This window comes from Sinocyclocheilus anshuiensis, unplaced genomic scaffold, assembly GCF_001515605.1.
Source record: "Sinocyclocheilus anshuiensis isolate Anshui unplaced genomic scaffold, SAMN03320099.WGS_v1.1 scaffold2168, whole genome shotgun sequence".
Classification (NCBI taxonomy): Eukaryota; Metazoa; Chordata; class Actinopteri; order Cypriniformes; family Cyprinidae; genus Sinocyclocheilus; species Sinocyclocheilus anshuiensis.
Genome location: NW_015546037.1, coordinates 1,179,507 through 1,206,256, shown reverse-complemented (window position 1 = coordinate 1,206,256; position 26,750 = coordinate 1,179,507). Strand labels below are relative to the sequence as shown.

Below are 26,750 nucleotides of genomic sequence, written 5' to 3'. Positions count from 1 at the left end.
AGGTTTTGGAGGACGTCTGTCAACAGCAAACAGCCAGAATATCTCAAGACGGTATTTTTTTAAAAACAGTTTTTAGTTTAAAAGGTGTTGATTCATTCCTAATATTTTAGAATCTATAAATTAGCCATTTGATTGTTTCTTTCCCCTTCTTTAGTGTCTTCTTTAGGGTCTCCAGAACCTAAAACTCCAAAGGATTTTTCGCAGTGTAAGTTGAGTTTTATACATTAATTCCTCACAGAATTGCTGAATGATTGTTAAAAATATCTGTTAACTATTTCAATTATCTTTTGAAAAACATCAAATAAATGTGTCAGGTTTTGGTTATCATTAAATGTGTAATTTTGAGCAGGGGGTTGGTAGGGGACAGTACTTAATTTGAATATTTATTTGTCCCTCCATCTTTATTAGATTTCTGTGACATTCGCCTGGATCCAAACACTGCACACAAATGCCTCATCCTGACAGAAAAGGACAGAAAAGCTTCATTTTCATATGAAGTCCAGAGATCATATGATCATCCAGAGCAATTTGACTGTTTTCCTAATGTCCTGTGTAGAGAGGGCTTGTATGGTCGCTGTTACTGGGAGCTTGAGTGCAGTGGGAACAACTGGTCTGTAGCAGTTTCCTACAGAGGAATTGGTCGTAAAGGACAAAGTAATGACTGCAGACTTGGGTTTAATAACAAGTCCTGGAGACTGACCCACTGTGATCATGTTTTCTATGTCAGACATGATGATAAACAAGTCCATCTCTCTCCTTTCCATTCCTCTAGAATAGGAGTGTATCTGGATCACAGAGCAGGAACTCTGTCCTTCTACAGCGTCTCTGACACAATGACTCTACTACACAGAGTCCAGACCACTTTCACTGAACCCCTCTACCCTGCATTTGGGATTTTAGAAGGATTTATCAGGATCATAGGGCAGAGGAGAATTCTCAAATCCCACAAATAAAAGACAAGCAAAATTTCCTAAACTCACTATGTTCTTGTGTACTCTGTACGATTAAACCCAAGACTGCAGTTCATCATTAAGACAAATGGTGTCAACTTTAGCTTGTCAATTCGTTTTCATTTTTGTGTGAACTGATTCTCAAAGTAAAGCCTTCTGCTGTGACTTTGCTATTGTGGTTCTGAATCATGATTTTCTATTTATTTATTTATTTATTTTTGTTGGTGAGGGTTTATATAAACAAATATAACCTCTGTGTATTGTCTTTATATGTTTGTATTATACCCTGCATGAGCATATTATTAGGGCATGTAAATGCGTACTTCACATTTGCATTCTGCCTTCTTATGGGAAGCAATTATAGCATATACAGTATAATGAACAGTGTTGGGGAAAGTTACTTTTAAAAGTAATGCATTACAATATTGACAGGAGAGCTGTCAGTCAATAAATGGGAAAACAAAGTAACGCATTACTTTTTTGAAAAAGTAACAGATATTTTCTTGTAAATTAAAAAAGTAATGCGTTACTTTACTAGTTACTTGACAAAAGTAATCTGATTACGTAACTCGCATTACTTGTAATGAGTTACCCCCAACACTGATTATGAATATGGTATGTTATTTTACGGTAGTTTTCTTGAATGAGATGCATATATAGAGCTTACCTGGATGTCATTTTGTGGCAATTTTGTTTTCCCTGCATATTGCTTTATATGTATTAAATGGGCATGCAAATGTGAATTTTTCTGTTTACATGTAACATATTGCTATAAAAATAAAAGTATTGTATCCATGCAATTGTGCATATTATTTTTCTGTGTACTAATAATACTGTCTGTGTATTGACTTATCTCAGCAAACGTTTACCTGCTGTTGATATCTGTATCTAAAAGTGATAAACAACAGCATTCAACTAGACAAAACTGACATTCTTGTATAGTAGTAGTAAGCAGCTGTCAACAAAAAAAGTAGAACAAGAATTTAATTTGTAACTAACATTTCCAAGGTTCCAAGGAATTCTTTTTACTAGTAGCCTACATCTCACACAATGCCAAAAAAGTTTAATTTCGAAAACGAATGACTAGATTTTGAAGCATGAAGTGGGCGGATTACTAAAGTTTGCAGACTTGGAATAAAAAAAGGTTATATACGGTACCTATATGCAGCATGTGTGTGTGTGTGTGTTACCAGAAATGTCCAATAGGTGGCAGTAATGCAATAAAGCGTTTTCAAGTTTGCCACACAAACACAAAAGAACAAACAGAGGATGCGCAGAAGAGAGTGTTACAGGAATACTTTTAAACTGTTCCGTGGATTTAAACTGTTGTTTTTTTAATTCCGCGGATTAAGGCGATCTCCCCGAAAGGCCATTTCGACTGAGGATGTGGAATATTGAAAATCAAATACTTAATTTTTTGCCTGGTGTGAGATTTACAGAGGTTATGGACATTAACAGCTCGAGAACTGAAATCCGAATGTAATGAAACGCAGTATGTGACCCGGTTTATTACTAATCACAGTGTAATATGTTAGTAATATGTTTTTCACAGGCTCTTAGTAAGCGTGCGCTTCTGTATCATTGCGACGATTTCATTTAAAGGCTTAATGTTAGTAGAAATATAATTTAATTACAAATATAAGAATTGATGTTTGTGTTGCAATGTACATTGTCCGTACTGTAAACTACTAAAGCATCGAATAATCATTTATTTTGTTAACCTCTATTCAGTCTGTTCATATTGTCTATAGAGTGAATCTCTAAAATGAAAGTAATTCAGTGTAAATTGTTTCTGAATTTGGTAGATCTGGTGCTCATCCCACAACAGTCCACCAGTGAAGGTTAGCAATATTCCCATCATCCCATCAGAAGAGGAACTCTAGCTCTGTAGCACACTATGGTAAAGATGGAGTTTATTAAAGAGGAGATTGATAACATGAGCGATCCAGAAACATCCGGAATGAATAATAAAGATGCTGAGGAACGAACAGGTTGGTGTCTGTTCTTGAGTCTTTATTATTGACGGCTGAGAAACATAAAGGTAAAGCTTATGTTTACCAGATGTAGTGTCAGTGAAATAATAAGCAATATATCAGTGATAAATGATACAGAAAATGCATCATAACTATAGCAGTTGTCATCCACACTTTGATCGTATTATCAAGCAAATGACAGAACTAACCATTGGCACTACAAAAATCTGATACTTACAGACCTACTGTTGCTTTCTGCTCTTAAATCAGGTTCACTTGAACTGTTTTTAACTATTTAATATGTTTATTTTAGATCGGATGGAGGTGAAAGAGCAAAGACAAGAACTAAATGAGGAGGAGGAGTGTTGTAACTTCAAAACTCAAAGAATAAAATCCAAAAAGCGGCACACCTGCTCACAGTGCGGAAAGAGTTTCAGACTTAAATCAGGTCTCAGAAATCATATGTGGCACCACTCTGGAGAAAAGCTGTTTAACTGTGATCAGTGTGGTAAAAAATATTCCTCGTTATCAAATCTAAAAGTTCACCTGAAGCTTCATTCAGATGAGAAGCCTTATGTGTGTTCTGTCTGTGGAAAGAGTTTCTCTCGGCTTAACTGTTGTAATCAGCATCAGAAAATACACAATGAAGTGAGAGATCACGTGTGTTGTGAGTGTGGGAAGAGCTTTACTACAGTTGGACAGCTGAAGCAGCATCAGAGAATTCACACTGGAGAAAAACCTTACAAGTGCTCATACTGTGACAAGAACTTCTCTCATCCTGGAAACCTGAAATCACACGAGCGAGTGCATACTGGAGAGAAGCCGTACCAATGTACTCAGTGTGGAAAGAGTTTCAAACAATCATCTATTCTCAATTATCACATGCATGTTCACTCTGGAGAAAAGCCATTTAACTGTGATCAGTGTGGTAAAGAGTTTAATTCATCATCAAATCTGAAAAAACACCTGATAAACCATACAAACGAGAGGCCTTATGTGTGTTCTTATTGTGGGAAGAGTTTTCCACTGTTGGTCAGTTGTAATCGGCATCAGAAAATACACACCGGTGAGAAAGATCACGTGTGTAGTGAGTGTGGAAAGAGCTTTACTACAGCTGGCCAACTGAAATACCACCAAAGAATTCACACTGGAGAAAAACCTTACAAGTGCTCATACTGTGACAAGAGATTCCCTCAGTTCTCACAACAGAAATCACATGAACGGATTCACACCGGAGAGAAGCCGTACAGCTGTACTCAGTGTGGAGAGAGTTTTAGACATTCAAACTCTTTAGTGCTTCATATGAAAAAGCATTTTCCATCGAGTCCAATCCATTCCTCCAGTTAGTTAGTTTTCAGGTGCAGTGTTGGGGGTAACTCATTACAAGTAATGCAAGTTACGTAATCATCACTAGCGGAGCGTTCGTGCTCTCGTCACCGCCCTCGCGTCGACGCGGCCAATCAGCTCGCACTGGCCTTGCGTGACGTCACGCACCAGCTAGCTCGCCGAACAAAAGCCGTCTGCGCGCTCTGCTCCTCCCCGCCGGATGCGACCGAGAGAACGCGGACTCGTTCATTTTTAGCGTTCAAGTTTGTTTTATAGAAATTCCCCGTGTTATACACACACGTATACAGTGTAAAAGTGCAAATCTCGACACTCGCGGCGAGTGTTTTTGTCTGCGCCGAAGCTCCGAGGGATTCTCGCGAGAGTAAGTAGAGCAGCGCGTGGCTGGTTTGTTTGTGTTTGTGCTTTAGATTGTTTCAAAGCAGCTGAAACCACAGACCAGTATTGGGTCGTATTGCGATTGTGTATTCTGGTTCTGGACCATGTTATACATGATTTTATGATGAAAATATTCAGGCATTTTAATTCCGCCACATGCCAGCAACATATTTGGCCTTATGTACCTTTAAAACTCATTGTTTCGCTTGCACAGACATGTTTATGCGCAGTTTAACGGTTATTATGGGGGAAAGAAAATGAACAAAAGTTGTCTGTCAGGCAATGCACATGAAATAGTATGTTTTGAAAATAGGTTTGTGTGTCATCTTCAGTGTTTACGTGTAAAGGTCACAGTGGAAAGAGGTTCAGAGATGATCTAATCACGCTTTTTCTTTCCCGTACCCTTTCTTTATTTGCCTCAGATTCTGAATATTGTGAAATGCATGAACTAATCAGAGGTGAACTCTATTAAAAGCTTTTGATTTCGTCTTTTGTGTATGTCAGCAGTGATTCAGATACTGAATGATGTTGTTTCCTAGTTTGGGGCCATTGTCACTTCTGCAAAGTTCTTTCCGTTCCCTTTGTCTCATCTGTTTTTGTCTTTAAAATCGTGCCCTCTTCCTATTACCTATAGAATTTGCATATGTTCGTTATTCATTATGGATACCTTACTCAACCCTTATGCAAACAAGCTCTGAGACGTGTGTGTACATGTGTTTGTTTGAGTTTAAACAAAGGGTTCCAGCTTTGTGCCCTTTAATGATCAAAAGGTAAGTTTATCAAATAAAGACTTGGCATATATGTCAATCAAAAGTAGCATACACACTACAAAGGAATAATGAAATGTATATTCTGTAATCTTATACTCATCCTCATGTCACTATAAACCTGTATGACTTTCTTTCTTCTGTGCAACACAAGGAGACACAGTATTTTCATACTGACCACTTGATCTGACTTTGAATTTAGTCTTAAGGGTTGTTTGATGGTGTTGTCTTGTCCTTTGGTTGTTATGGACCGTATGAACTGTCGTTTTGCTTAAAAGAGTTGTAAGCTGTAGAAAAAGACTGTCATTAGTTTTCTGCATTGAGACGTTTGCACTTTTCATGACTAGCACATTCAATTATTGATGTTATATTTATTTAATTTTATTTAAACATATTACATTTATTATTTATAATAGTAAAATTATATTTTCAGGAATCCAGATTAATAATAATAATATTTTATATTATTTATACATTTTATTTTGATTGTTATAAATTTATTGCATTAAAACGAATTCATGAAAATATGTAATTTTAATTAAAATAATGACAGCACTGAAAAAAAATCGAAATAATAATAGGCTTAAATTTCATTATGAAATATACAATTAATATTTTGGGGTTGAAATATGATCCAGAAATGTTTTTATTTATTTATTTTTGACATGCATTGTGAAATTCATCCACTTTTTAAATGTAAGTGTTTGGTCACCTGGGCTTGTGATAAAGGGTTAGTTCACCCAAAAATGAAAATTAGCCCATAAATTACTCACCCTCAAGTCATCCTAGGTGTATATGACTTTCTTCTTTCAGACGAATCCAGTCGGGAGTTATATTAAAAATGGTCTTTGATCTTTCAAGCTGTTTAATGCCACTCAGCGGGTGTTGCATGCATCAGTCCAAAATAAGTTAAATAAAAAGTGCCCATCCATTAAAAAAAAGTGTCTCACACAGCTCCGGGGGGGGGGAACAAAGGCCTTTTGTAGCGAATCGATGCGTTTTTGTAAGAAAAATATCCATATTCAAATCGTAATAATCACTTTAATGTAGCTTGCGCCAACAGTTGTACATGGACGCAGCTCCGGGAGGATGACACAAACGTTGGTTTTCACGAGACTCACCGGCACATGTGCAATGCTGAACTCATACGTCATCAGCCCGAAGCTGCTTCCGTGTAGGACTGTGAGCGCAAGCTACTTTAAAGTGATTATTACGTTTTGAATATGGATATTTTTCTTAGAAAAACGCATCGATTCGCTACAGGAGGCCTTTGTTCACCCCCCCGGAGCCGTGTGAGACACTTTTTATTTTTAATGGATGGGCGCTTTTTATTTAACTTCTTTTGGACTGATGCATGCAACACCCGCTGAGTGGCATTAAACAGCTTGAAAGATCAAAGACAATTTTTTATATAACTCCCGACTGGATTCGTCTGAAAGAAGAAAGTCATATACACCTAGGATGACTTGAGGGTGAGAAATTTATGGGCTAATTTAAATTTTTGGGTGAACTAACCCTTTAATGTTAATGAAAACCGTTAATGTGTAAACACTGATCTTTTACTGTTTTCAGATGCAGTAATGTGTTTAAATACAGCAACTTTCACTCTTAATAGTGAAAAATCAGTAGACTCTTGCTTTCACCTGTTGCTGTTAAAGATTTGACCGTCCACTCAACCGAATCGCCTCATGAATTCATTTTCTTAGCTTCTTTCTTCTGCTGTAAAACTCCAGCGCTGTTGATTTCTCCTTCCAGCTGAGGTCAAGCTCAAGCACTTTTTTTGAGCATGCTCAGAAGGAGAGAGGGAAGCAGGAAGTCTCAGTAGCTACTGTTTCCTCTTCCTCTTTCTTTCATCTCGTTCTATTTTCAACTTTTTTTTATGGGTCATGCAAAGACGTGTTCTCTGCATTGGGGTCAAACGGAGGACAAAGTCGTCACGGAAACACACACACAAAAATAATCTAGCTTAATGCTTTAGGGGTCTTCATTGACCTGATGTTGATCTCTGTCTGACCTTTGAACTTTATTGTGACTGGCTGTTAAAGTCACGCTGATGGAGTCACTGACCACATGTGGTGCTCTTGTACATGAAGTTTTAACATCTAAAGTTAATACAGACAATTTTGCTAAATCAGTGCTATGCAGAAAATGCGGCACAATTTGGGGAAAAATGTATTTGCTTGTTTCTTTATTGATTTATAGATTAATAAAAATTGCAATTGCAAATTTAAAGTGCAATTGTAAAGCAAATTCTAGGTTTTCTGCACAGTTTGGTCAAAGTTTTGTGATATATTATCAATGGCTAATAATAATAATAGTAGTATTAATATTATTAAATATTATTAGTATTGTTGCTGTTAAGTATTATAATAATAATTATTAGTATTAAATAAAACAATAAGAAATAGCCTACTATTGTAATGTTACTGTAAAATAAAAAACAAGTATTTAAGAAAAAAATGCTAACAATTTTTTTTTGAATTACAGCTTTACAGTATTTACAATATAATATTTGTGGCTGTCTTAATTTCCTCTTATTCAAATGTTAAACCATAATTGTTTTATGTTCTTCATTTTGAAAGATACAGCTCATTTATTTATTTAATTTAATATAAAGCCATATTATGATTTCGGTTTTATTTTCATGCATTGTGCACCCCCAATGCACAGTATAATACAACTTTCTTCACTAATACAACATTTTTATTGTGTTTATGACTCGCAATGACTTTTTATTGTGTATGACTGCTTTTAAGCACAAACAGAGTTTATTTATTGTATTTCATTGCATTTTAAGCTTTCTTGTTTTTGGTACTGACATAAATTAGAGGAAAAAAAACATTTATTATTATTATTTATGGAACAAATAAGAATTCATGCATTTGTCTAATTTATTTCATTTACAATTTATTTATTTAATTAAAGTTGGGATGGGATCTGTCACGACCACAGCTGTACTCAAATCTGGGTCAGTGATCTATAAACTCTTTTGTGTCACAGCTGCATCACATCAATGTAGATCTGACTGTTTTCGATATACGTTTTTAATGTAGAACACTAGAACCATGAATAATGCAGGTGTCCTGTAGTCATGCTTGACCAGCTGCTGGAGTGTCCACTCAGACGTGCACGACTGCTCACTCTTACTAGCTGACTAGCCAGTGGGTCAATGTTTGCCTTATGAAAGTGACTCACAAACACTGTAATTGGGGGGATGTTGGGTACACAGCTTGCTCAGGACACATTTCGCTAACACATTATAATATAACAAACATTGTTTGTTCACAAAAAAGGAAAATAAATAATCAGTTAATTTTTAAACTCCTAGCTTACATAAAAATGGAAAATGATAACCTTATTTTTCTGCATGAGATAAAAGTTTGTGTGTGTGTGTGCCTGACCGATGAAATTCTCACTTCCTGGTTCTGGCTGGGCACAGGTAGCGTTTCTCCTAACAGAACTCTTCTTTGTCTCTGTGCAGGAGTTCAAGGCTTAATAAAAGTCGTCCGGCTGACGTGGATCCTCCTTCAGTCCTGCAGTGATCAGGAAGGTGAGTGTTTGCTCAGTTATTCACACTTACACCACAGTTTATTCCAGTGAATCACCATCGTCATGAGGGAGTAGAGAGAGAGCGAGCAGCGGAAAGTCATGTTTTTGGTGCTCGTGGAGGGAGGAGAGCAGCTTTGGAATCACTCCACTGTGAACTGCTTTACCCCTTTCATTTCTCTTTCATTTTCTCTCTTTTCTCCTGCTCTATGCTGACAGAGGCAGCAATGCATGGAGGGTAAGCTCAGACTTTGTTCTTGTGTGTGTGTGTGTGTGTTGTCTTCTGTTAGTTGTGTGGAGATGTTTATATGATCAAATCTCTTATTCTTCATATCTCTCTCATTACTATGCTCATAGTTAGTGATCTGAACACACCTCTAGAACTTAGCGTTGAGCTTTAGTAACTCATGCTGCACTGTTTGTGCTCCAGACACGAATGATTCCTCTAGTAATGTGTCTTGTTGAGGAGAGGTGTGCTGTTACTTTTCTAAGCAGTTGGATTTGTTTGTTTATTTATGTATGTATTTATTTATTCGCTGTGCTAGTTTGTAGGGCTGGCCAAACATTTTGTAATTTATATACCAATATTATAATAATAACAATAATATATTTGTTGTTGTTGTTGTTGATAATATTTATTAAATTATTAAAATTATTTATATATCAATATCACAACCACAATAATAATATTAATCATTAATTATAATCATTAATTAATTAAAATAAAAACAATAATTAGTAAAAGTTGTGGTAGTAATAAATTAAAAATCTTAAAGATATAAGAAAAGGTAAAAAAATTGAGTATTTAAGAAAAATAATAATAAAAATAACAATAATAATATATTTGCTGTTGTTTATTATTGTTATTATTATTATTAATAGTAGTGCATTAAAGTTATTTATTAAATTCTTAAAATTATTTGTATATCAATATCACAATAATAATAATAGGCCTGATTTTAATATTAATTGTAATTTTTATTATAATTAAAATAAAAACAAGAAGTAGTAGTAACAAATAGAAATGTTTAATAAAGATATAGTAAAAAAGAAAAAGAAAATTAATAATAGTAATAAAAATAATTGATTTTGCAATGTAAATGTAAAATTGCAATACAGATATTTATGGCTGTCCTAATTTCTTAATATTTAAATGTTAGTCACCATCTTTTCAAAATGTACAATTCTTATATATTTTTTTTTAATTCATGTGCCTTCATAATCTTTCATTAGAAACACTAACTTCCCATCCCCTTGCAATGACATCTCATCTTTTCTCTTTACTAGCACTCCTTTTATAAACTTTCATGTTTAGTTGCTGCGTTTTGGGTGACATTTAACTTTTGATTGTCATAGAAATAACAGTTTTCTTTTCTCATCACTTTCTGTTCTTTATTTTATCTTGCTGTCTTAGTTTATTAAGATGTGAGTGTGTTTGTTTGGTTTAGACCAGTCCAGCTCATTTCCTGAGAAGGGTTTGGCTCCTGGGATCTCCGTTCACTAACAGAACTAGCTGGAATAAGTCCGATTCATTTGTAACGGATGCGACAAATGTTACTCATTTTCTGGAGAAAATAAGTTACTGGACTAGGTTTTGAACGGTGCAAGACTGCTTTTTGGCCCTGACTGCACGTTTGTGTGTTGGTGTTTCTTTCTTTGGAGCTCCGGAGGGAATATTCACTTCCCATACACATGCTCTTTTGAAAGCGCAGTCTTCTCAGGTTCAGGAGAGATTCTGTCAGTCTCCCGGTAGAGTGTGAGTGCAAGCGGCTCCTTCAGAGGGTGTGAAAACTAATCTTAGTCTAGTGAAGTGCCCACTGCTTTTCTTTACGTTTTCTATACTTTGCCTTTTCCTGTTTTAAGCCTGAAGCCATACTGGGTAGAACTAAGTTTTGAGCTAAATTATTTTTATTTGATTAAATGTTGTATTGCATTACGTTTTCAAATCTGTTATACTGTATAAATGATTCATATTGATATAAATAACAATTTTTGTATTTTTTTTGTACATTTATCGTGTATTTTTTATTATTTTTTTTTAAGAAAATGAAAAAATATAGCTTATATATTATTATATATATAAAATATAGATTATATTAGGGCTGGGCGATATAGCTAAAAAATTTATCAACGATATAATGTTTCATATCATTCGGTATCGATAATTATTGACATTTTTAATAATCTTTTTTTAAAACAGAGCAATAGAATTAGTTTTTTAAGTTTAACCACTGTATTTTTAAAGTAACCCAATTTATTGAGACGAACAACAAATATTTTTTGTTTTAACAATCAAACACAAAATAAAAATTAAACAAATATCTAATTTCTAATGTTTTATATGCAGATTAAATAGGTAACTAAATTAAATAGGTAATTAAGGAAACTTTTGTCTTGTCTTCCGAGGCCACAATGAGCAAAATAATGCAGCGCATTTAAATTGTCAAAGCAAGGAAGTAACTATAAAAAAAACGTGCCTAAATTAACTCATAGAAATCAAATTTTCGTAAATTTTGTAAATTGCATAAACAATTGTGAACAAAACAGCATCATGTATTTATGCATTGCTTAATCCAAAGAGCCGAAGCGCCATTCACACAGATTGCATTTAAAACATATGAGACGCAGTGAAAAGGAATAAACCAGATCTTCTCCGCATTGAGCTTCTGTATTTCTCTAATATTTTGAATGAATAACGCAGCAGCGGCACGTCTCGTGGGATGCAACAATGTCACTTACATCATCACCACATCTCGCTGCGCCACTGATGACGCTCCCTGATGCACACCTAACATTCAAATGTTTATTTTAAATTCGACTAATATTCATTCTTTATTCACAATCTCCTCATCACAGACAGGCACAGCACTCATTTCAGCATGTGTTCGTGTTTGTGTGTGCGGTCTGCGTCACTCATAGCACGTGCCTATATCATGCACTATATCGAAAAAATTGTTATATCGTTATCGAAGAAGGTGTACCGTCGATAAATATCGATACCATTTTATCGCCCAGGCCTAGATTATATAATCTGATAGCTAAACTACAGTTTAAAAGTATTGGGGCTCGTAACTTTTTGAATTGATCAAATTTGACAGTAAAGACTTTTATAAGGTTACAAAAGATTTCTAGTTCAAATAAATGCTGAATAAACTTTGTTCATCAAAGAATCATGAAACAAATTTTCATGATTACCCCAAAAATATTAAGCAGCACAGCTGTTTTCAGCATTGATAATAGTAAGAAACTGAGCAGGAAATCATATTAGAATGATTTCTGAAGGATCATGTGAAAATTCAGCTTTGATCACAGAAATAAATTACATTTTAAAATATATTCAAATACAAAACAGCTATTTCAAATTGTAATAATATTTTATAATATTACAATTTTTACTGTTTTCATTCAAATAAATGTAGCTTTGGTGAGCAGAAGAAACTTATCTCGACAAACATTAAAACACTTTTGAATAGTAGTGTATATTTAAAAAAAAAAAAATACCGTATTCAAAAGAAGTTTGAAATTGCTTTCAATATTAAGTAGCTTATCCTAATTTTGTGCCTCTGTTTCTCCCTGTTCTGTGCAAACCAGCAAAAATAAGCCCTTGCTCTGTTGTTTATTGATATGTCAGGGATCATGACGTCATTGTGCGTGAGAGTCCAAGGTGTACTCAAAATGGACACACCTAGTCTGCGATTTGTTTGATTAAAGTGCAGCAATACAAAACAAAACACCGCGTCTTTAAAAGTCACAACATACTTCCTTACGCTCTTTCGTTTTACTCTACAGTGCCGCCCACTCCGCTCTGGACTTCTTCTCGCGCATGGGACCGTGTCGTCTCTTCTGATTGGCTGCTGCTCTCCGGTCCGTCCCGCTCATGAGGTAACCCCGGCTGTGGTTGTTGATGCCCGTGGCTGGGCCGTGATGGGGCAGAGGGTGTCGGGTGTGGTGAAAGCCGCAGATGAGCCGGAGACAAGCGAGCTGGCGTATCCGCCGGTGTGTGCGTCGCTCCGTAGCCGCGGCGTCCCGTTACCGGCCCGTCTGGAGCTGCTGTTGGACATGCCGCCGGCGGGACCGGAAATCCAGCATCAGCACGCCTGGAATCCAGACGACCGCTCGCTCAACCTCTTCATCAAAGACGACGACCGGCTCACGTTCCACCGCCACCCGGTGGCCCAAAGCACGGACTGCGTGCGGGGAAAAGTAGGCTTTACCCGCGGTTTGCACGCTTGGACTTTGCGCTGGCCCGTACGGCAACGCGGCACGCATGCCATAGTCGGGGTCGCGACTTCTTCGGCTCCCTTGCGAGCCGTCGGATATTCCGCGCTAGTCGGTAGCGACGCCGAATCCTGGGGTTGGGACTTTGGACGGGGTCGACTTTACCACGACAGGAAGAGCCGGACCGGCCCGGCGCCGTCGTACCCGGAGTTTATCGAGGATGAGGAGGATGAAGGGACGTTCTCGGTGCCTGAAGAGATACTGGTGGTTCTGGACATGGACGAGGGAACGCTGGGATTCTGCGCCGACGGGAACTACCTGGGCGTAGCGTTTCGTGGGCTGAAAGGGAAGAGGCTGTACCCAATCGTCAGCGCCGTGTGGGGTCACTGCGAGGTCACCATGACCTACATCAACGGATTAGACCGTACGTATCGTTTTCAGGTTTTGCTACTTCCGTTTTCCCTGCTTGTCTCATGTTTTCCATAATCGCCATCCTTGGGCACTTCTCCGTGTGTGTGTGTTCACGGTGTGTGTGCACTTGGATGAGTTAAATGCAGAGCACAAATTCTGAGTATGGGTCACCATACTTGGCTTTACGTCACTTCACTTCAGTGTATGTTGATTTCAATCCAGCTCTTTAGAGATGCTCATCATAGCTTTGCTGTTGCTTCATGATGAGAGTAATTGCGCAACCACTCATAGTAACTGGGAACAACATGTTTACGTGCAACAGATCTAGTGCTTTTCTGTAATAGCAGTTTTTAGAAATTATGCACCGATGAACTTATTCCCATATTGTTGTCACGATGCACACAAGCATATTTCCAAACTTCTCTGAAAAGGCAATGTAATGGGGGTTTTGCATGGTTGCAACACTGACTGTGAATTTACAGAAATAAGTAGCATTTTATTCATTTTTTTTCTTCTCCAAAAAGCACACTTATAGTTGATCTAAATATGTTTGGATATGCAAGTCACACCTAATTTATAAAATTCACTTGCTGTGCTGCAGGATCACTTTTCTTTTCTTTTTTTTTTTCTTATGCCAGTATACACTACTGTTAAGATGTCTGGGGTTGGTATGATTGTTTTTTTTTTCTGTGTTTTTGAAATAAGTCTGTCATGCTCATCAAGGCTGCATTTATTTGATCAAAAATTCAATAAACAGTAGTATTATGAAATATTATTACAATTTAAAGGAACTGTTTTCTGTTTGATTATTTTAAAATTATGAGCACTGTTTATTTGCCTCTCTATGATGAATTAATTGTATTTCTCAATTTTAAGTCGCTTTGGATAAAAGCATCTGCTAAATGAATAAATGTAATATAAATGTAAAATGTAATTGATTCCTGTGATGCAAAGCTGAATTTTCAGCATCATTACAGCATAGTTTTCAGTGTCACATGATCCTTCAGAAATCATTCTAATATGCAGATTTTCTTAATATTATCAAAGTTACCACAAAACAGTTTTTGCTGCTTAATATTTTTCTGAAAACGATAACGTACTTAGTTCAGTTTTAAAGAACAGCATTTAAGTGAAATATAATTATTTTGTAACATTATAAATGTCTTTCCTGCCACTTTTGAACAATTTAATGCATCCTTCCTGAATAAAAGTATTATTCTCTTTAAAAAAAAAAAAAATCATACTGACCCCAAACTTTCAACAGGTAGTGTTTACAGTCAGTTCTCAAGTTCCACTGATGCCTCACATTGCTTTGTCACTGTTTTTAACACTATATTTAAAAAGTAAATTATAGTTCAAACAAATGTTATTCAAACTGATTTCCCCCCTTTTTACATTCCTTCTATAAGTAACTTGTGATTGGCTCTTTTTTTTTAACGATTCTTTTGCAGCGTCACGACCTGAATCATTCAGCTTATCTAGAATCAGTGCTGGTCTTTGAAGTCCTAACGAGTGTTTTCACATGATCGCTTGAGGTCTTTGACCCTTGACCCTAACTGACCTCTGCTCTGTCCCGCAGCTGAACCTCTGCCGTTGATGGAGCTATGCAGAAGGGCGGCACGACAGGCTCTGGGACGCCACCGAATCCATCACATCCAGTCTCTGCCACTGCCACAGACGCTCAAGAACTACCTGCAGTACCAATGAGAGACACACACAGCCAAAAAATCACCGGCGTTAACTGAAAACGCACTCGGAGATGATCTGCAGGGCTGTAGAGGCTTTGTGCTGTGCACAGACTTTAATTAAGTGTCGTAGGGAAGGACAGATTTGACCAGCCGGACAACAAGTATATCTGGTTTTATACATGATTATGAGGTGACTAATGAGAAGGTGTTTTTATTTGTATGTGAGAATGACTCAAGTTCATGTCTTCCATGCAAATCATTTCCTTAAGAGCTGATGATTTTGCTTTTAACTTCACTTTTATCTAAACACTAAGGACCTAGTTTTCTGGACATAAATCCAACATAATTATATTAGACTAATGCGTTTCATTCCAGAAAAACAGGTCCTTATTCTTTCACCAGTCTTAACTAATACATATCCGCAGTGCCTGAGATCTTTTAAAATCTTTTTCCGTTCGTGTTTATTATGAGTTTATTTCGTTTGTGATCATGACAAAGCTGATTAAATCGGTTTCAGATGTTTTTAGCATATAAACGCGATTTAGAAATGTGCCGCAGCGTTTTTTACAGATCTGATTTTTATATGAAATGGATGCTTGTCTTTTTCAAGGATCAAACAGAAACCCGCAAGACGGCAGACACGACTTTGTTCTTTTGTGACCTTTGAAATGTGAATAAAAATAAAACTCCAAAGCCAAACCCTGTCTGCTCCTCTTTTACTTCTGTAGTCTCACTTGCTTTTAAAAATCAAATGTTTGACAAATGTGGCGACTTGTTTGTAAGTGCGTTTTCAGATTAGTTTTGACTAACGGAATGGATTTTATTTATTATGGTCATAAAAAAAAAAGTTGACCAAATGGGCCAGGTTTATTTCAGTTAGTCTGAGTTATTGTCAGTTGATTTGGTTCCAAATAAGTCAGACTAACTGAAATAAGCCTGGCTTATTTGGTAAAATTGTTTTATGAAACAGGCCCCAGGTTTCAATTTTATATTATTTTGTTTACGCATCAATGGCGTCTTGTTTTTTTTGTGTTTTTTTTAAGAATAGCATTCAAAACTGCATCACAGCACTGTATTTTAAAAAGGAAATAGCGATTTTATGTAGTTATTTGCTGTAAAATTGTTTTTTGTATATATATTTACAGTTCATGTTTTATTTAATATACATTTAATATTAAGAATAATATTTATTATAAAGATGTTTATATGATTAGTAAAATATTAATTGCAAATATTACTATCAAATAACGTTTTCATTGTTTAGCTTATCATGTGGGTTTGGGGGTGTGTGTGTGTGTGTGTGTGTGTGTGTGTGTGTGTGTGTGTGTGTGTGTGTGTTTTACCTACAATTAGAATTTTGACACACTATGGGGTAAGTTGTCAATGGGAATCTGGAGTCTTTTTTTTAATGTATCAGATTGATATTATTATCATCATCATCATTACTACTACATACTCCTGTTATGGAACCAGTTTGAGTGACCTAAAGTTAGTATCTAAAGTAAAACAAAGATGTCTTTAAAAATGTATTATATGTATAAAGTGTTTTTTTAATCCGTTTGTATTCCCCTATAATTGTTTTTAATGTGACAACTTGCCCCAGTCTGACATTTATGAAATTTGAGAACACAGTAATCTGATATCAACGTGCTACACATGACGCACCACTAGATGTCGCTGTTGTTTTACGCATTTACCTTGTGCTCGTTCAGGGCGTCGCAGCAGAAGTGCCAGTTCGACTTTAATATATTTTATTGTGGTTAAATTCCAGTATAGCAGACATTTGCCAGCTTTGTTAATGAGTGAAAACGAGGCGACCAATTTCTTAAAACAGTTATTTTATTGACCCATGTAAAGAAAGTGCAGCAGCGACCACAAAAAGGAGCAAATTCTGTTTAGTCGGTAAGATGTACAAACATACAACCCATTCATTTGCACTTCATAATGAAAGAACAGTCATTTACAAAAGCACTCCCACACAAACACACTGCCATGTTACACAGAAGAGAGACAGACGGAGAAAGACTACATTAAAAAGGTGCACGCACAGATTTATAAAAACGTATTCCAGGACGCCAGTTATTAGAGATTAATTTCAGGGTTATTATGAAAGGACGATCATTTCACATCAAACGGGTCTGAGAGAAAACGAGATGCACTGTAGAGGCCTCAAAAAAGAAACTCCCTTTAAAGGGGTCATATGATGCGATTTAAATTTTTCCTTTCTCTTTGGAGTGTTACAAGCTCTTGGTGCATAAAGAAGATCTGTAAAGTTGCAAAGACTAAAGTCTCAAATCCTGTGTTTTTTTTTACTTTAAACCGCATAAACACATTTCATTACACCAAATACACAAAAGAATGTTATTTTTAGCAGCATCATATGACCCCTTTAATCAAAAGCCTGAACAGGCGGCTGCTCGAGTTTCTTCTGTGACTTCACTGTCTCATATTTTGTTTTTGTCCTCCAGCGGTAGAGACAGAGAGTGTAAAGGGATCAGACGGGATGCAGGACTTTTATTAGTTTGTCACCTCACACCAAAAACAGTATCACAAAGGATCAGAGCTGTTTCAAAGTCTTTCGAAGTGTGTTTGCACGTCAACTCGCGTGTATTGCAGGTCACTAGAATGCTACAGGTAGAGCGTTGTGTTTGTGTGAATGTGTTTTCATCAGTGTAATGTTGATGTTCCCCATTGCATCCTTGTTTGATGATGTATGAAAGACGTGGTAGTTTCCTCTTCATCGCTGTCTGAGTCGGTACTAGAGATATCACAGTCCTCTTCCTCGTCTTCTTCCTCTTCCTCCTCAGTTACTTCTGCTGACTGAAGCTCCTGAAAGCTCTAAAATGAATCAAATTAATCTGCTGTGATAAACTTATTCGAATTCTTTCCATTTATCTGCTTACCCTCGTTCAGAGTCATTTAAACGAAATACTGAAAAATGAGACAAGAATGAAGAATCTTAAAGCAACTGTATGTAGTTTTTGTGTATTTTTGCGACTTTGGAGCCACCTACAGTCAAGCAGGTGAAATTCACTGTCGTACATACGGTATATTACTGTCGTAATTACAGTGGATAGCTATGTAAGCCCGTTTCCGCCACCTGAAAAAAAGGTAATTGCGACTTTTTAACTCGCAATTCTGACTTTTTTCTCGCAAATCTGTTTTTTTTCTTGCTCAGAACTGTGAGATATCAACTCGCAGTTGCTTGTTATAAAGTCCAAATTTGAGGGGGGAAAAAGACTGATATGTTCTCAGAATTGCGAGTTTATATCTCACAATTCTGACTTAATAACTCGCAATTGTCTTATAAAGTCAGAATTGACTCGCAATTCTGAGAAAAAAGTCAGAATTGTGAGTTTATATCTCGCAATTCTGACCTTTTAACTCATAATTGTGAGTTTATATCACACTTCTGACTTTATAACTCGCAATTGCGAGTTTATATCTCACAATTCTGAGAAAAAAAGTCAGAATAGTGAGAATTAAAACTTCGCAATTTCCATAGATAGCTGTAATAAACACAAGCCTTATTACAAATTTGTGTACCATCAGAATGACTTTGAAACTGATATTTTAAAGTAAAAAAAAAAATACATACAGTTGCTTTAAACGGGTAGTACATCCAAAAATGTAGTTTATGTCTAAATAATTTACTCTACTTTCTTCCAGGGCCACAAACGAGGACATTTATAGCTGAATGTCTAAGCTGTTCGTTTCCCTACAATGAATGGTGGCTACAGCTGTCAAGCGGTACTTTTAGTAAATTACAGATTAATATCAGTCTTTTACACAAATATAGCTGTCATACAACTTAAGTGAATATAGTGAATCATATGGACTACCTTTTTTTTTATAGCTTGAAAGCCCCGGTCTCCATCCACTTTCATTGTAAGGAAAAGAGGAATGTGAACATGCTTCAAATTTGGCTATTGAACATCTTGCTCATCTGTAATAATCAATATTAATTTGGTTGATTATAATTCTGCTTTTCATATTTTTTCACAGGATTTTGTGCTGATGAGGACTCATAATCTATATTTATTTACAAGGAAATTCACTGCAATTGTGAACATTCAGTAAGAAAGTAAGTCATACAGGTTTTTGAAGTGACAGGAATGTGAAAATGAACAATTAAAATTAATTACATCTCATTCCTCCTTTTCTTTAAAAAGCTCAAATCAAGGCTACAGTGAGGCGCTTAGTGGGGACAATTTTAGTGGGGATTTAAAGCTTTTCATTTTAGAAAAACACATTTAAAATTCTATTAAAACATGCAGTATTCGAGATGTCAAGCTGTTTAAATCATCATTTCTCAAGTTATTTTAGGGTTTATGGAGATCTGTTGTCACAACAATGTTGACAATCGGATATAGCATTACACACTTAAAAAAATAGTTAAAGGCATAGTTCATCCCAAAATGAAAATTCTGTCATCATTTACTCACCCTAATGTTGTTTAATTTTTGACTTTCGCTCTTCAGATCATCTTCTTTTGTGTTCCAGAGAAAGAAGGCATATAGGTTTGGAACAATATGAGGGTGAGTAAATGATGGCAAAATTTTTATTTATGGTTGGACGATCCCTTTAACACACAAATCGTTTAAGTTTTGTGGCCATTTTATTGAATCTGTGTATTTTAACGTTTACGGATTGGTACTAATCACTTCCGAGGTAAATGCCTCATTGTAACCAAGATTTTTTTCTCCAAATATCAACATGATTTTAAATGTGATATTAAAATGATATGATATGAATATACAGTTCAATAAACAAAAAGTTAATTAAGAGACTTAAGTTTTAGACACCATATTGCCTGTTTTTGCTCTATTTCGACAACAAAAATAACTCCAAACAAAGCCACAGCACTGTTTTGCATCTCTGAGCAACATGAGGTGTTTCGTTTCTGAATGAATCAACTGTTTAAATGATTCGGTTCAATCACAATGACTCACATATTAACAGCGACTTGCTGCCACCTACTGGCGGTTTAAATTTCACATTTAAAGTATCTTTTCATTTTTTAAATAATTTCAAATGCCAGTATTCGACGTTTTTTGTTTAAAATATCAAAACATTATCTATGCATTTGTAACTGTAGGCTAAAGTATCCCATATCCCTCTGAGCTGCATTAAACAGCGTGACATCTAAATGCCACTTCAGATGCAGCTTCTGTGTTTCCTCTGCATTGCAAAGATTAATTTCGTTGATATTTATACCATTTGCTTGGTAACAGCCCAAAAGTCTCATTATTCTAATTGACAAATTATATGCAAGAATTTGACTCAAAAAGATGATGCACACTTTAAGAAAAAATGGCTTTATAAATGTAAAAATGCTTATAAAAGGTAAAAAATATATATATATTTAAGCTTATTGGTAGATTAATTTCTATCACTGCTGTGAACTGACCACCACAGAATATCAAAAACTTCATACATCGTTAGATCCGCATAGCAGCTCATATACATCGGCTTGACTGAAAAACTGGGAAATGCTGTTGGCTGTTGTGTGACGGCAATTTAACCTATTACACAAACAAATGTTTATTATGAGGTTGAGTTCAGTTATTTATTAGTCAGTTACTTATTGATGCTTTTATTTCCATATTGAATAACATGACGCTTCCATAACGCATTTGAATCCAGTATAGCGTTGTTCCCATAGCTGTGATTTAAAGCTCTGTTTCTCTGGCATTTTCAAAGGCACGTAAAATATAATACTGTGGCTTGGCATAATACACAGCCTAATGGTCTAACGAAATCCAATTTTAAACATCTTTTACTGTACCTATTTTATGGCCCTTATATTACCTAAATATTTGAGCCAATGCAGATGAATGAAGTTATCTCAGGACGAGACCGCCCTGATTGTAAAGCAAAACGTGATTGGCTATAGCGAGATCGTGCTACGATTGGACAGCGAAATGTGGCTGTTATCTGATTGGCTTGAGGAGACGGTGGGTGGAGTCCACGTATTTGTGGATTGTCAGCATAATCTATTTATTTGGAATTAAGCAACAATTCTATCTCCATAGTGGTGATTCTATTATTTTTTTTTTACTAAAAAAACAATGCCTCTAAACAATAACAGTCCTGGTTCTAAACCCAATTCTAAACCATTAACTACCTATAAAACCAGAGAGGGAAAGAATAGGCTGGTTAGAATGTTGTTGTGCACTAACCTTCAAATCTGATTCAAATCTCAAGGATCAACAGAGATATTGATTGAGGAAGATGTCCAAATTAATGGCAAAATACTAGGCCAATGATCTCTCATATAATTTTGGTGCTTTCATTTCTTATAAACGACCATAGGTGGAAATCCCAGGGGGGACGGGGATAGGACCCCCCCATCTGAGGGTTGTCCCCCCTAAAATTATGATTAAAAACCACGCTGTGCATTGTAAATAACAATGTTTTATACTTTAAATAATTGTAAGTAGTAAAACAACACAAACGGGGCAAAAATGCGTTTTAAGTTTCGAAACATTTGAGTCTCCCCCTCCCTTGCCTCACTTTGGTCCAAATGCCTGCTTTCCTCTTTTACATCACCTACACACACACAAGTCCGGTGAGAGAGAAGTCAATAGTTGTGGAACTCCAGTAAGTAAGGCTGTCAAGGCTATTTTATTCACTTAAACATCGGATGAAGTGATTATTTTCTCTTTAATACATGATGCCAATGTATTTTTCGATGAGTCCGCTATGTTAGCAATAATAACGTTACCTGCTTGATGGAAAGGGTTGCCAGGTTTTTACAACAAATCCCCACCCAATTGGTACTCAAAACTAGCCCAAACTAACCGCTTTTCGAGGGGGGTCCCCCGGTAAAAATCGTGTTCCGGGGGCAAAAATACACATTATTGGGGTCGCTTCAACCCGCAACACTGTGACGGATAGTAATGTCCACAACGGACATGAGCGCTGTCATGGCGCGACCACAACAGCTTGAAGTTGTCTAATTTGGCACAGTCTCCCTGCTACTCTTACGCGCGCCGCTCACGCTTGCAGTGTGAAACCGGCGTTACTATTTAGGCTTTCCTCTGTGTATTACATATCCTTACAAGTACAATTTTAGCTGGATTATTTGTGTCCCCTTCAAAAATTGCTCTTGAGAAATTTTATGTTTATTGTCCCCCCCAACGGTTAGACGAAATTTACGCCCCTGTAAACGACAGTGTTTAAATCAGATGTTCAGCTCTAGCTGATTGTGTAACTACTGTACTGGCCTGTCAGCTATAAAGAAAGGTTTTCGTTTTCACAGAGACTCGTGCATGCTGTGACAGTTTGACAGGCGTCAACATTTTGGCAGCTTCTTTACATTATGGTGTCTTGTGTTGCTTGAGCATGTAGACGGTTTGTCGTACCTCCAGAGGGTTGACAGTGATGGAGAGAGAGGATCCGTCACAGTCCGCTTGTTTCTCTGGCAGCGTGTGCGTGTGAATGTGCTCTTGGTTTTGTGGTTGGTTGAAGAGGTAAACACTCAGCAGCACCACCAGCAGGGCGGCGATACACAGCACAATGACTGCAGTAGCAACGGCAGGTACGACTGGAGAAAAACAATAAATCTTACACGCTATAGACTTTAGAATAGATGTCATAATTTGACAAGAAGCTGTGAGGATGAGAGTCCCATCTGTTTAGTATGCTGTAGTAAATAATTGCCATATTTTGCATAGTTTTTTTGTCAGTTGATTCCTTAGTGATTGCATGTATGATTCTTTTGGTACTTTAAAGGAAGCCACACTGAATCAAACTCACTTGACAGCTGTATTCGGTGTGAATCTTTAAGAACATTCAGTAGTTACAGTTCTTGGTTCATTTGAGTTTATGAAAGTAATATTTTTTTTTATTAACAGCATTTAATTTATAGATTTATTATTGTTCATTGTTAATTCTTCTTCCTTTATAAAATGGGGTTAGTATGATTGTTTTTTTAAAGAAATTAATTTATTCTGCAATGATGCATTAAATGGATTGAAAATGACAGTAAACCATTTAGAATGTTACAAAAGATTTAAATGTCAAACAAATGCGGTTTCTTTTAAACTTTCTGTTCATCAAAGAATCCTAAAAAATGTATCAGTTTCCACAAACATATGAAGCAGCACGACTGTTTCCAACACTGATAATAATCAGAAATATACATGAGCATCAAATCAGTATATTAGAATGATTTCTGATGGATCATGTGACAATACTGTGGTCTGATTCGATGACAGTACTTAACTGGATTCGTTCTGAGACTTGCCGCTATAAAGTATTTGTTGCAAACCGCATTACTGAAATCCTAGAGTACTCTGCTCCTGAACAATGGCGTTATGTTAACACCACTAGCAATCCAGCTGATGATATCACTAGAGGCAAGAATCTGACTGATCTAGTCAAACCGAATCATTGGACTCGAGGCCCTGCTTTCCTTTATTCTGACCCTGATCAGTGGCCAAAATTCCCTGGTATGACTGAGAACTCTGTTGATGCTACAGAGTTGAGGAAGACTCTGTTCTGTGGCCTTACTAATGCTGAGGATAACCTTGTGAATTTTGATGTTCAGCAATACAAGTCGTGGAATGAGCTTGTTGAAGCTGTGGCAGTTAACCCTGATAACTCTTTGCTGGACAAGGCTCAGATTGAACTTTTCCTGTTGCGACAGGCTCAAAGGAAGGATTTTGCAGAGGAGTATGGTGCATTGCGAACTGGGAAAAATGTTCCAGCTAGTAGTCGATTGTACACTCTTGCACCTGAGTTCGATCCCATTGCTGAAGTTATTAGAGTAGGAGGGCGACTTCGACATAGTCAAGAACTGGCTTTTGACACCATTCATCCAATTATTCTTGATTCAAGAAATTCTGTCATTCAACTTTTGATTGCAGCTGTAGATGCCAAGTTGGGTCATCCTGCAGTAGATAGAGTTTATGCTCATCTTAGGTGCTACTACTGGATTTTAAAAGGTAGACAAGCCGTGAAGAAATATCAACATGGTGATTGTAGCTCCACCCACTGTTGACAGCTGCACCCTATTCTGGCTCCAATTAGGGGCCTTTAAGAAGGGTTGCTTCCGAGCAGTAGTCAGTTCATTCCTTGTTCACTGCTCTGGATTATTCCATATGGTGTTGTGGCTGTGTACAGATGTAAGTTTACTGTTTGTTTTGTATGGTTTGGATTTATTTGCAATTCCTTGATTGTTTAATCTTTATTTATTTTGTTTAAGTTCAGAAACCAGTCTGATACCTGTGGAACGATTGATGTACTGGCATTGGTGAAATAAAACTTGTAAATGGATATTGCCTCAAGGTGTTTTAACTGACATCCCATTGTGATGCTCCCCCTACGAATAAGCAGTACCCTAAGAGTCTTTTACAGGAGTAATGATCTTACTCTTACAATATATTAAAATAGAAAACAGTTATTTTAAATTGTAATAACATTTCACAATATTACTGTTTTTACTGTATTTTTAATCAAATAAATGGAGCCATGGTTAGCAGAAGCGACTTCTTCCAAAAATCTTGCCAACCCCAATCTTTTAACTGAGAGTATTTCATATTTGGTATCACCTCAGCTAATGTTTACCTTGTCATATCAAAATTAACATAATCACAGACATACTTAATTAAGTCCGACACAATCATTTTGACTTTCACTCACCTATGCTGTAGCTGTTAGATTCTATGACTGTAGGATGAATAATTTGCATGTATTTGGGTGGAGCAATCGCATGACTGACATGTTCAATAGCTTCCTCACTGTGAAGGATGTTGACCTTGGAGAAAGAGTGATAGAGAGCATCTTTAGGACATAGATCAGAGCCGTGGCTTAGTGCATTTCTTTGTTTGGTTCTCACCTGTAATGTATACTGATCGCTGGTGTAATGTCCGCTGAGTTCAGAACAGGTGAGTTTGAAGGTGCGGACAGAATCGACAGCCCGACGGCTCTGATAACGCACCTGTCCGATCACCTCTGTGTAGTGAGAGATGGAGTCCAGACCTAAAACAGATATAGAAGATGAAAGAGGTGAGGAAATTGTGTTTGGGAAAAACTAAAGTAAGTTGCAGAGTTTGTTTTTACCATATATGGACATGCCAGTGCTGGAGTTGGCATATTCCAGGTGTTTGCCCAATAAGGCGCTATGGTGCAGTTCCAGACTCTCTAGCCCCGCCCTTAACTCCTCCCCCAACACCATGATGTCACAGTAGTCCAGATTATGTGTGATTTCCTTAAATGCACCTGACCTGTGATCTGCACACATACAAAGATGAAACAAATTTTAATGAATAATAATAATAAAAAATAAATCTTTCTTTCTCTGCTATAATTCCCACAATTTTCAGAAATATAATATTCATGAAATATATGCAATGTAATATCCATGACAGTCCATGAGCTGTCTGGACTACTTTTATGATGCTTTTTTTTTTTTTAAGCCTTTTAAATTACGCATCTTCAACACGTTTATAATATTTAATATATCACTTAGGTTTCTATATGCAAATGACCTCTATTCTGATCATGTACCAGAGTAGTTCATATACAGTGGGACTAGTTGAAGTTTAATTGTTATAAAATGTAAAATTTATACTACTGTTCTAAGGTTTGGGGTCGGTAAGATTTTTTAAATTAATTAATTTTTAAATGTTCTTTATGTGTTTGAAAGAACACATAAAAAATACAGTAAAAACAATAATAAATCTTATTAATAAATGTTATTAATGATAAAATATTATTACAATTTAAAATAACCCTAAATATATTTTGAAGTGTAATTTATTCCTGTGATGTAAAGCTGAATTTTCAGCATCATTACTCCAGTCTTCAGTGTCACATGATCCTTCAGAAATCATTATAATATGATGATTTGCTGCTCAAGAAACATTTCTGATAATTATCAATGTTGAAAACTTCATATTTTTGTGGAAACTGTGATACATTTTTTTTCAGGATACTTTGATGAATAGAAAATTCAATACAACGGCACTTATTAGAAATATTAATATTTTGTTTTATATGTCTTTACTTACACTTTTGATCAATTTATTGCATATTTGCTGAATTTAGGTAGTAATTTCTTTAAAAAAAAATCCTATTGAGCCCAAATTTTTGAATGCTAATGAATATCTACATAGTGACTGAAACTTTAATTGGAAAGAGCAAGGAAAGTGTAGTTTTCTATGATTTGTCTCATTTAAAGTAAACAAATAAGCCCTCAGAATAATGGAGGGAGAGGCGCTTCAGATTCAGAAAAGCATCCTCATGTGTTGTGAGGGTGGAGGGTGCAATGAGCATCTGTCTTTTATGATTTATTAACATGTTTTTTTGCATTTACTGTTGTTTCCCACCAAAACAGCATGACACCTGTGCTCTGTCAGTGAATAATGTGCTCTGTGCTGCGTTTGGGGACTTTCTTTGTGGCTTGTTTTCATTAGTAGTGTTTTTGTTGCAGAAATAGTTCACCCAAAAAGGAAAAATCTGTCATCA

At 36.2% G+C, this 26,750-nt stretch overlaps 4 protein-coding genes across 6 annotated transcripts in view; 3 read left to right on the top strand and 1 right to left on the bottom strand.

Annotated features, from left to right (window-relative positions):
* Nucleotides 1-5: 5 nt before the first annotated feature.
* On the top strand, nt 6-1,364 carry LOC107698856 (stonustoxin subunit beta-like; the record flags this gene model as incomplete). Its single annotated transcript, XM_016499985.1, has 3 exons — nt 6-51; nt 155-205; nt 409-1,364. Coding segments are annotated over 3 exons (642 nt in total), but the record flags the coding sequence as incomplete, so codon positions are not given.
* An 848-nt stretch (nt 1,365-2,212) lies between these two features.
* On the top strand, nt 2,213-4,310 carry LOC107698873 (zinc finger protein 501-like). Of its 2 annotated transcripts, none has more exons than XM_016500011.1 (3): nt 2,213-2,429; nt 2,756-2,941; nt 3,237-4,310. In XM_016500011.1, the coding sequence occupies exons 2-3, from the start codon at nt 2,848-2,850 to the stop codon at nt 4,268-4,270; spliced, it is 1,128 nt and encodes a 375-aa protein (XP_016355497.1). In that variant the 5' UTR covers nt 2,213-2,429; nt 2,756-2,847; the 3' UTR covers nt 4,271-4,310. The 2 variants fall into 2 exon arrangements, with proteins under 2 accessions (XP_016355497.1, XP_016355496.1); XM_016500010.1 differs by having other exon boundaries at nt 2,213-2,442.
* Nucleotides 4,311-4,393: 83 nt separating this feature from the next.
* LOC107698874 (SPRY domain-containing SOCS box protein 4-like) lies at nt 4,394-15,974 on the top strand. Of its 2 annotated transcripts, XM_016500013.1 has the most exons (5): nt 4,394-4,631; nt 8,894-8,962; nt 9,178-9,196; nt 12,748-13,600; nt 15,167-15,974. In XM_016500013.1, exons 4-5 carry the CDS (start codon nt 12,883-12,885, stop codon nt 15,292-15,294), a joined length of 846 nt encoding a protein of 281 aa, XP_016355499.1. In that variant the 5' UTR covers nt 4,394-4,631; nt 8,894-8,962; nt 9,178-9,196; nt 12,748-12,882; the 3' UTR covers nt 15,295-15,974. The 2 variants fall into 2 exon arrangements, with proteins under 2 accessions (XP_016355499.1, XP_016355498.1); XM_016500012.1 differs by lacking the exon at nt 9,178-9,196.
* A 1,692-nt stretch (nt 15,975-17,666) lies between these two features.
* The window catches only part of LOC107698872 (calsyntenin-2-like), a 56,667-nt gene continuing 47,583 nt past the window's right edge, over nt 17,667-26,750 (bottom strand). Inside the window, exons 14-18 of the mRNA XM_016500009.1 lie at nt 25,344-25,514; nt 25,120-25,262; nt 24,924-25,038; nt 22,643-22,824; nt 17,667-18,113 (exon numbers count right to left, since the gene is read on the bottom strand). Coding sequence (XP_016355495.1) covers nt 17,943-18,113; nt 22,643-22,824; nt 24,924-25,038; nt 25,120-25,262; nt 25,344-25,514 — 782 coding nt within the window. The 3' untranslated portion in view covers nt 17,667-17,942. The remainder of the gene's footprint in view (nt 18,114-22,642; nt 22,825-24,923; nt 25,039-25,119; nt 25,263-25,343; nt 25,515-26,750) is intronic.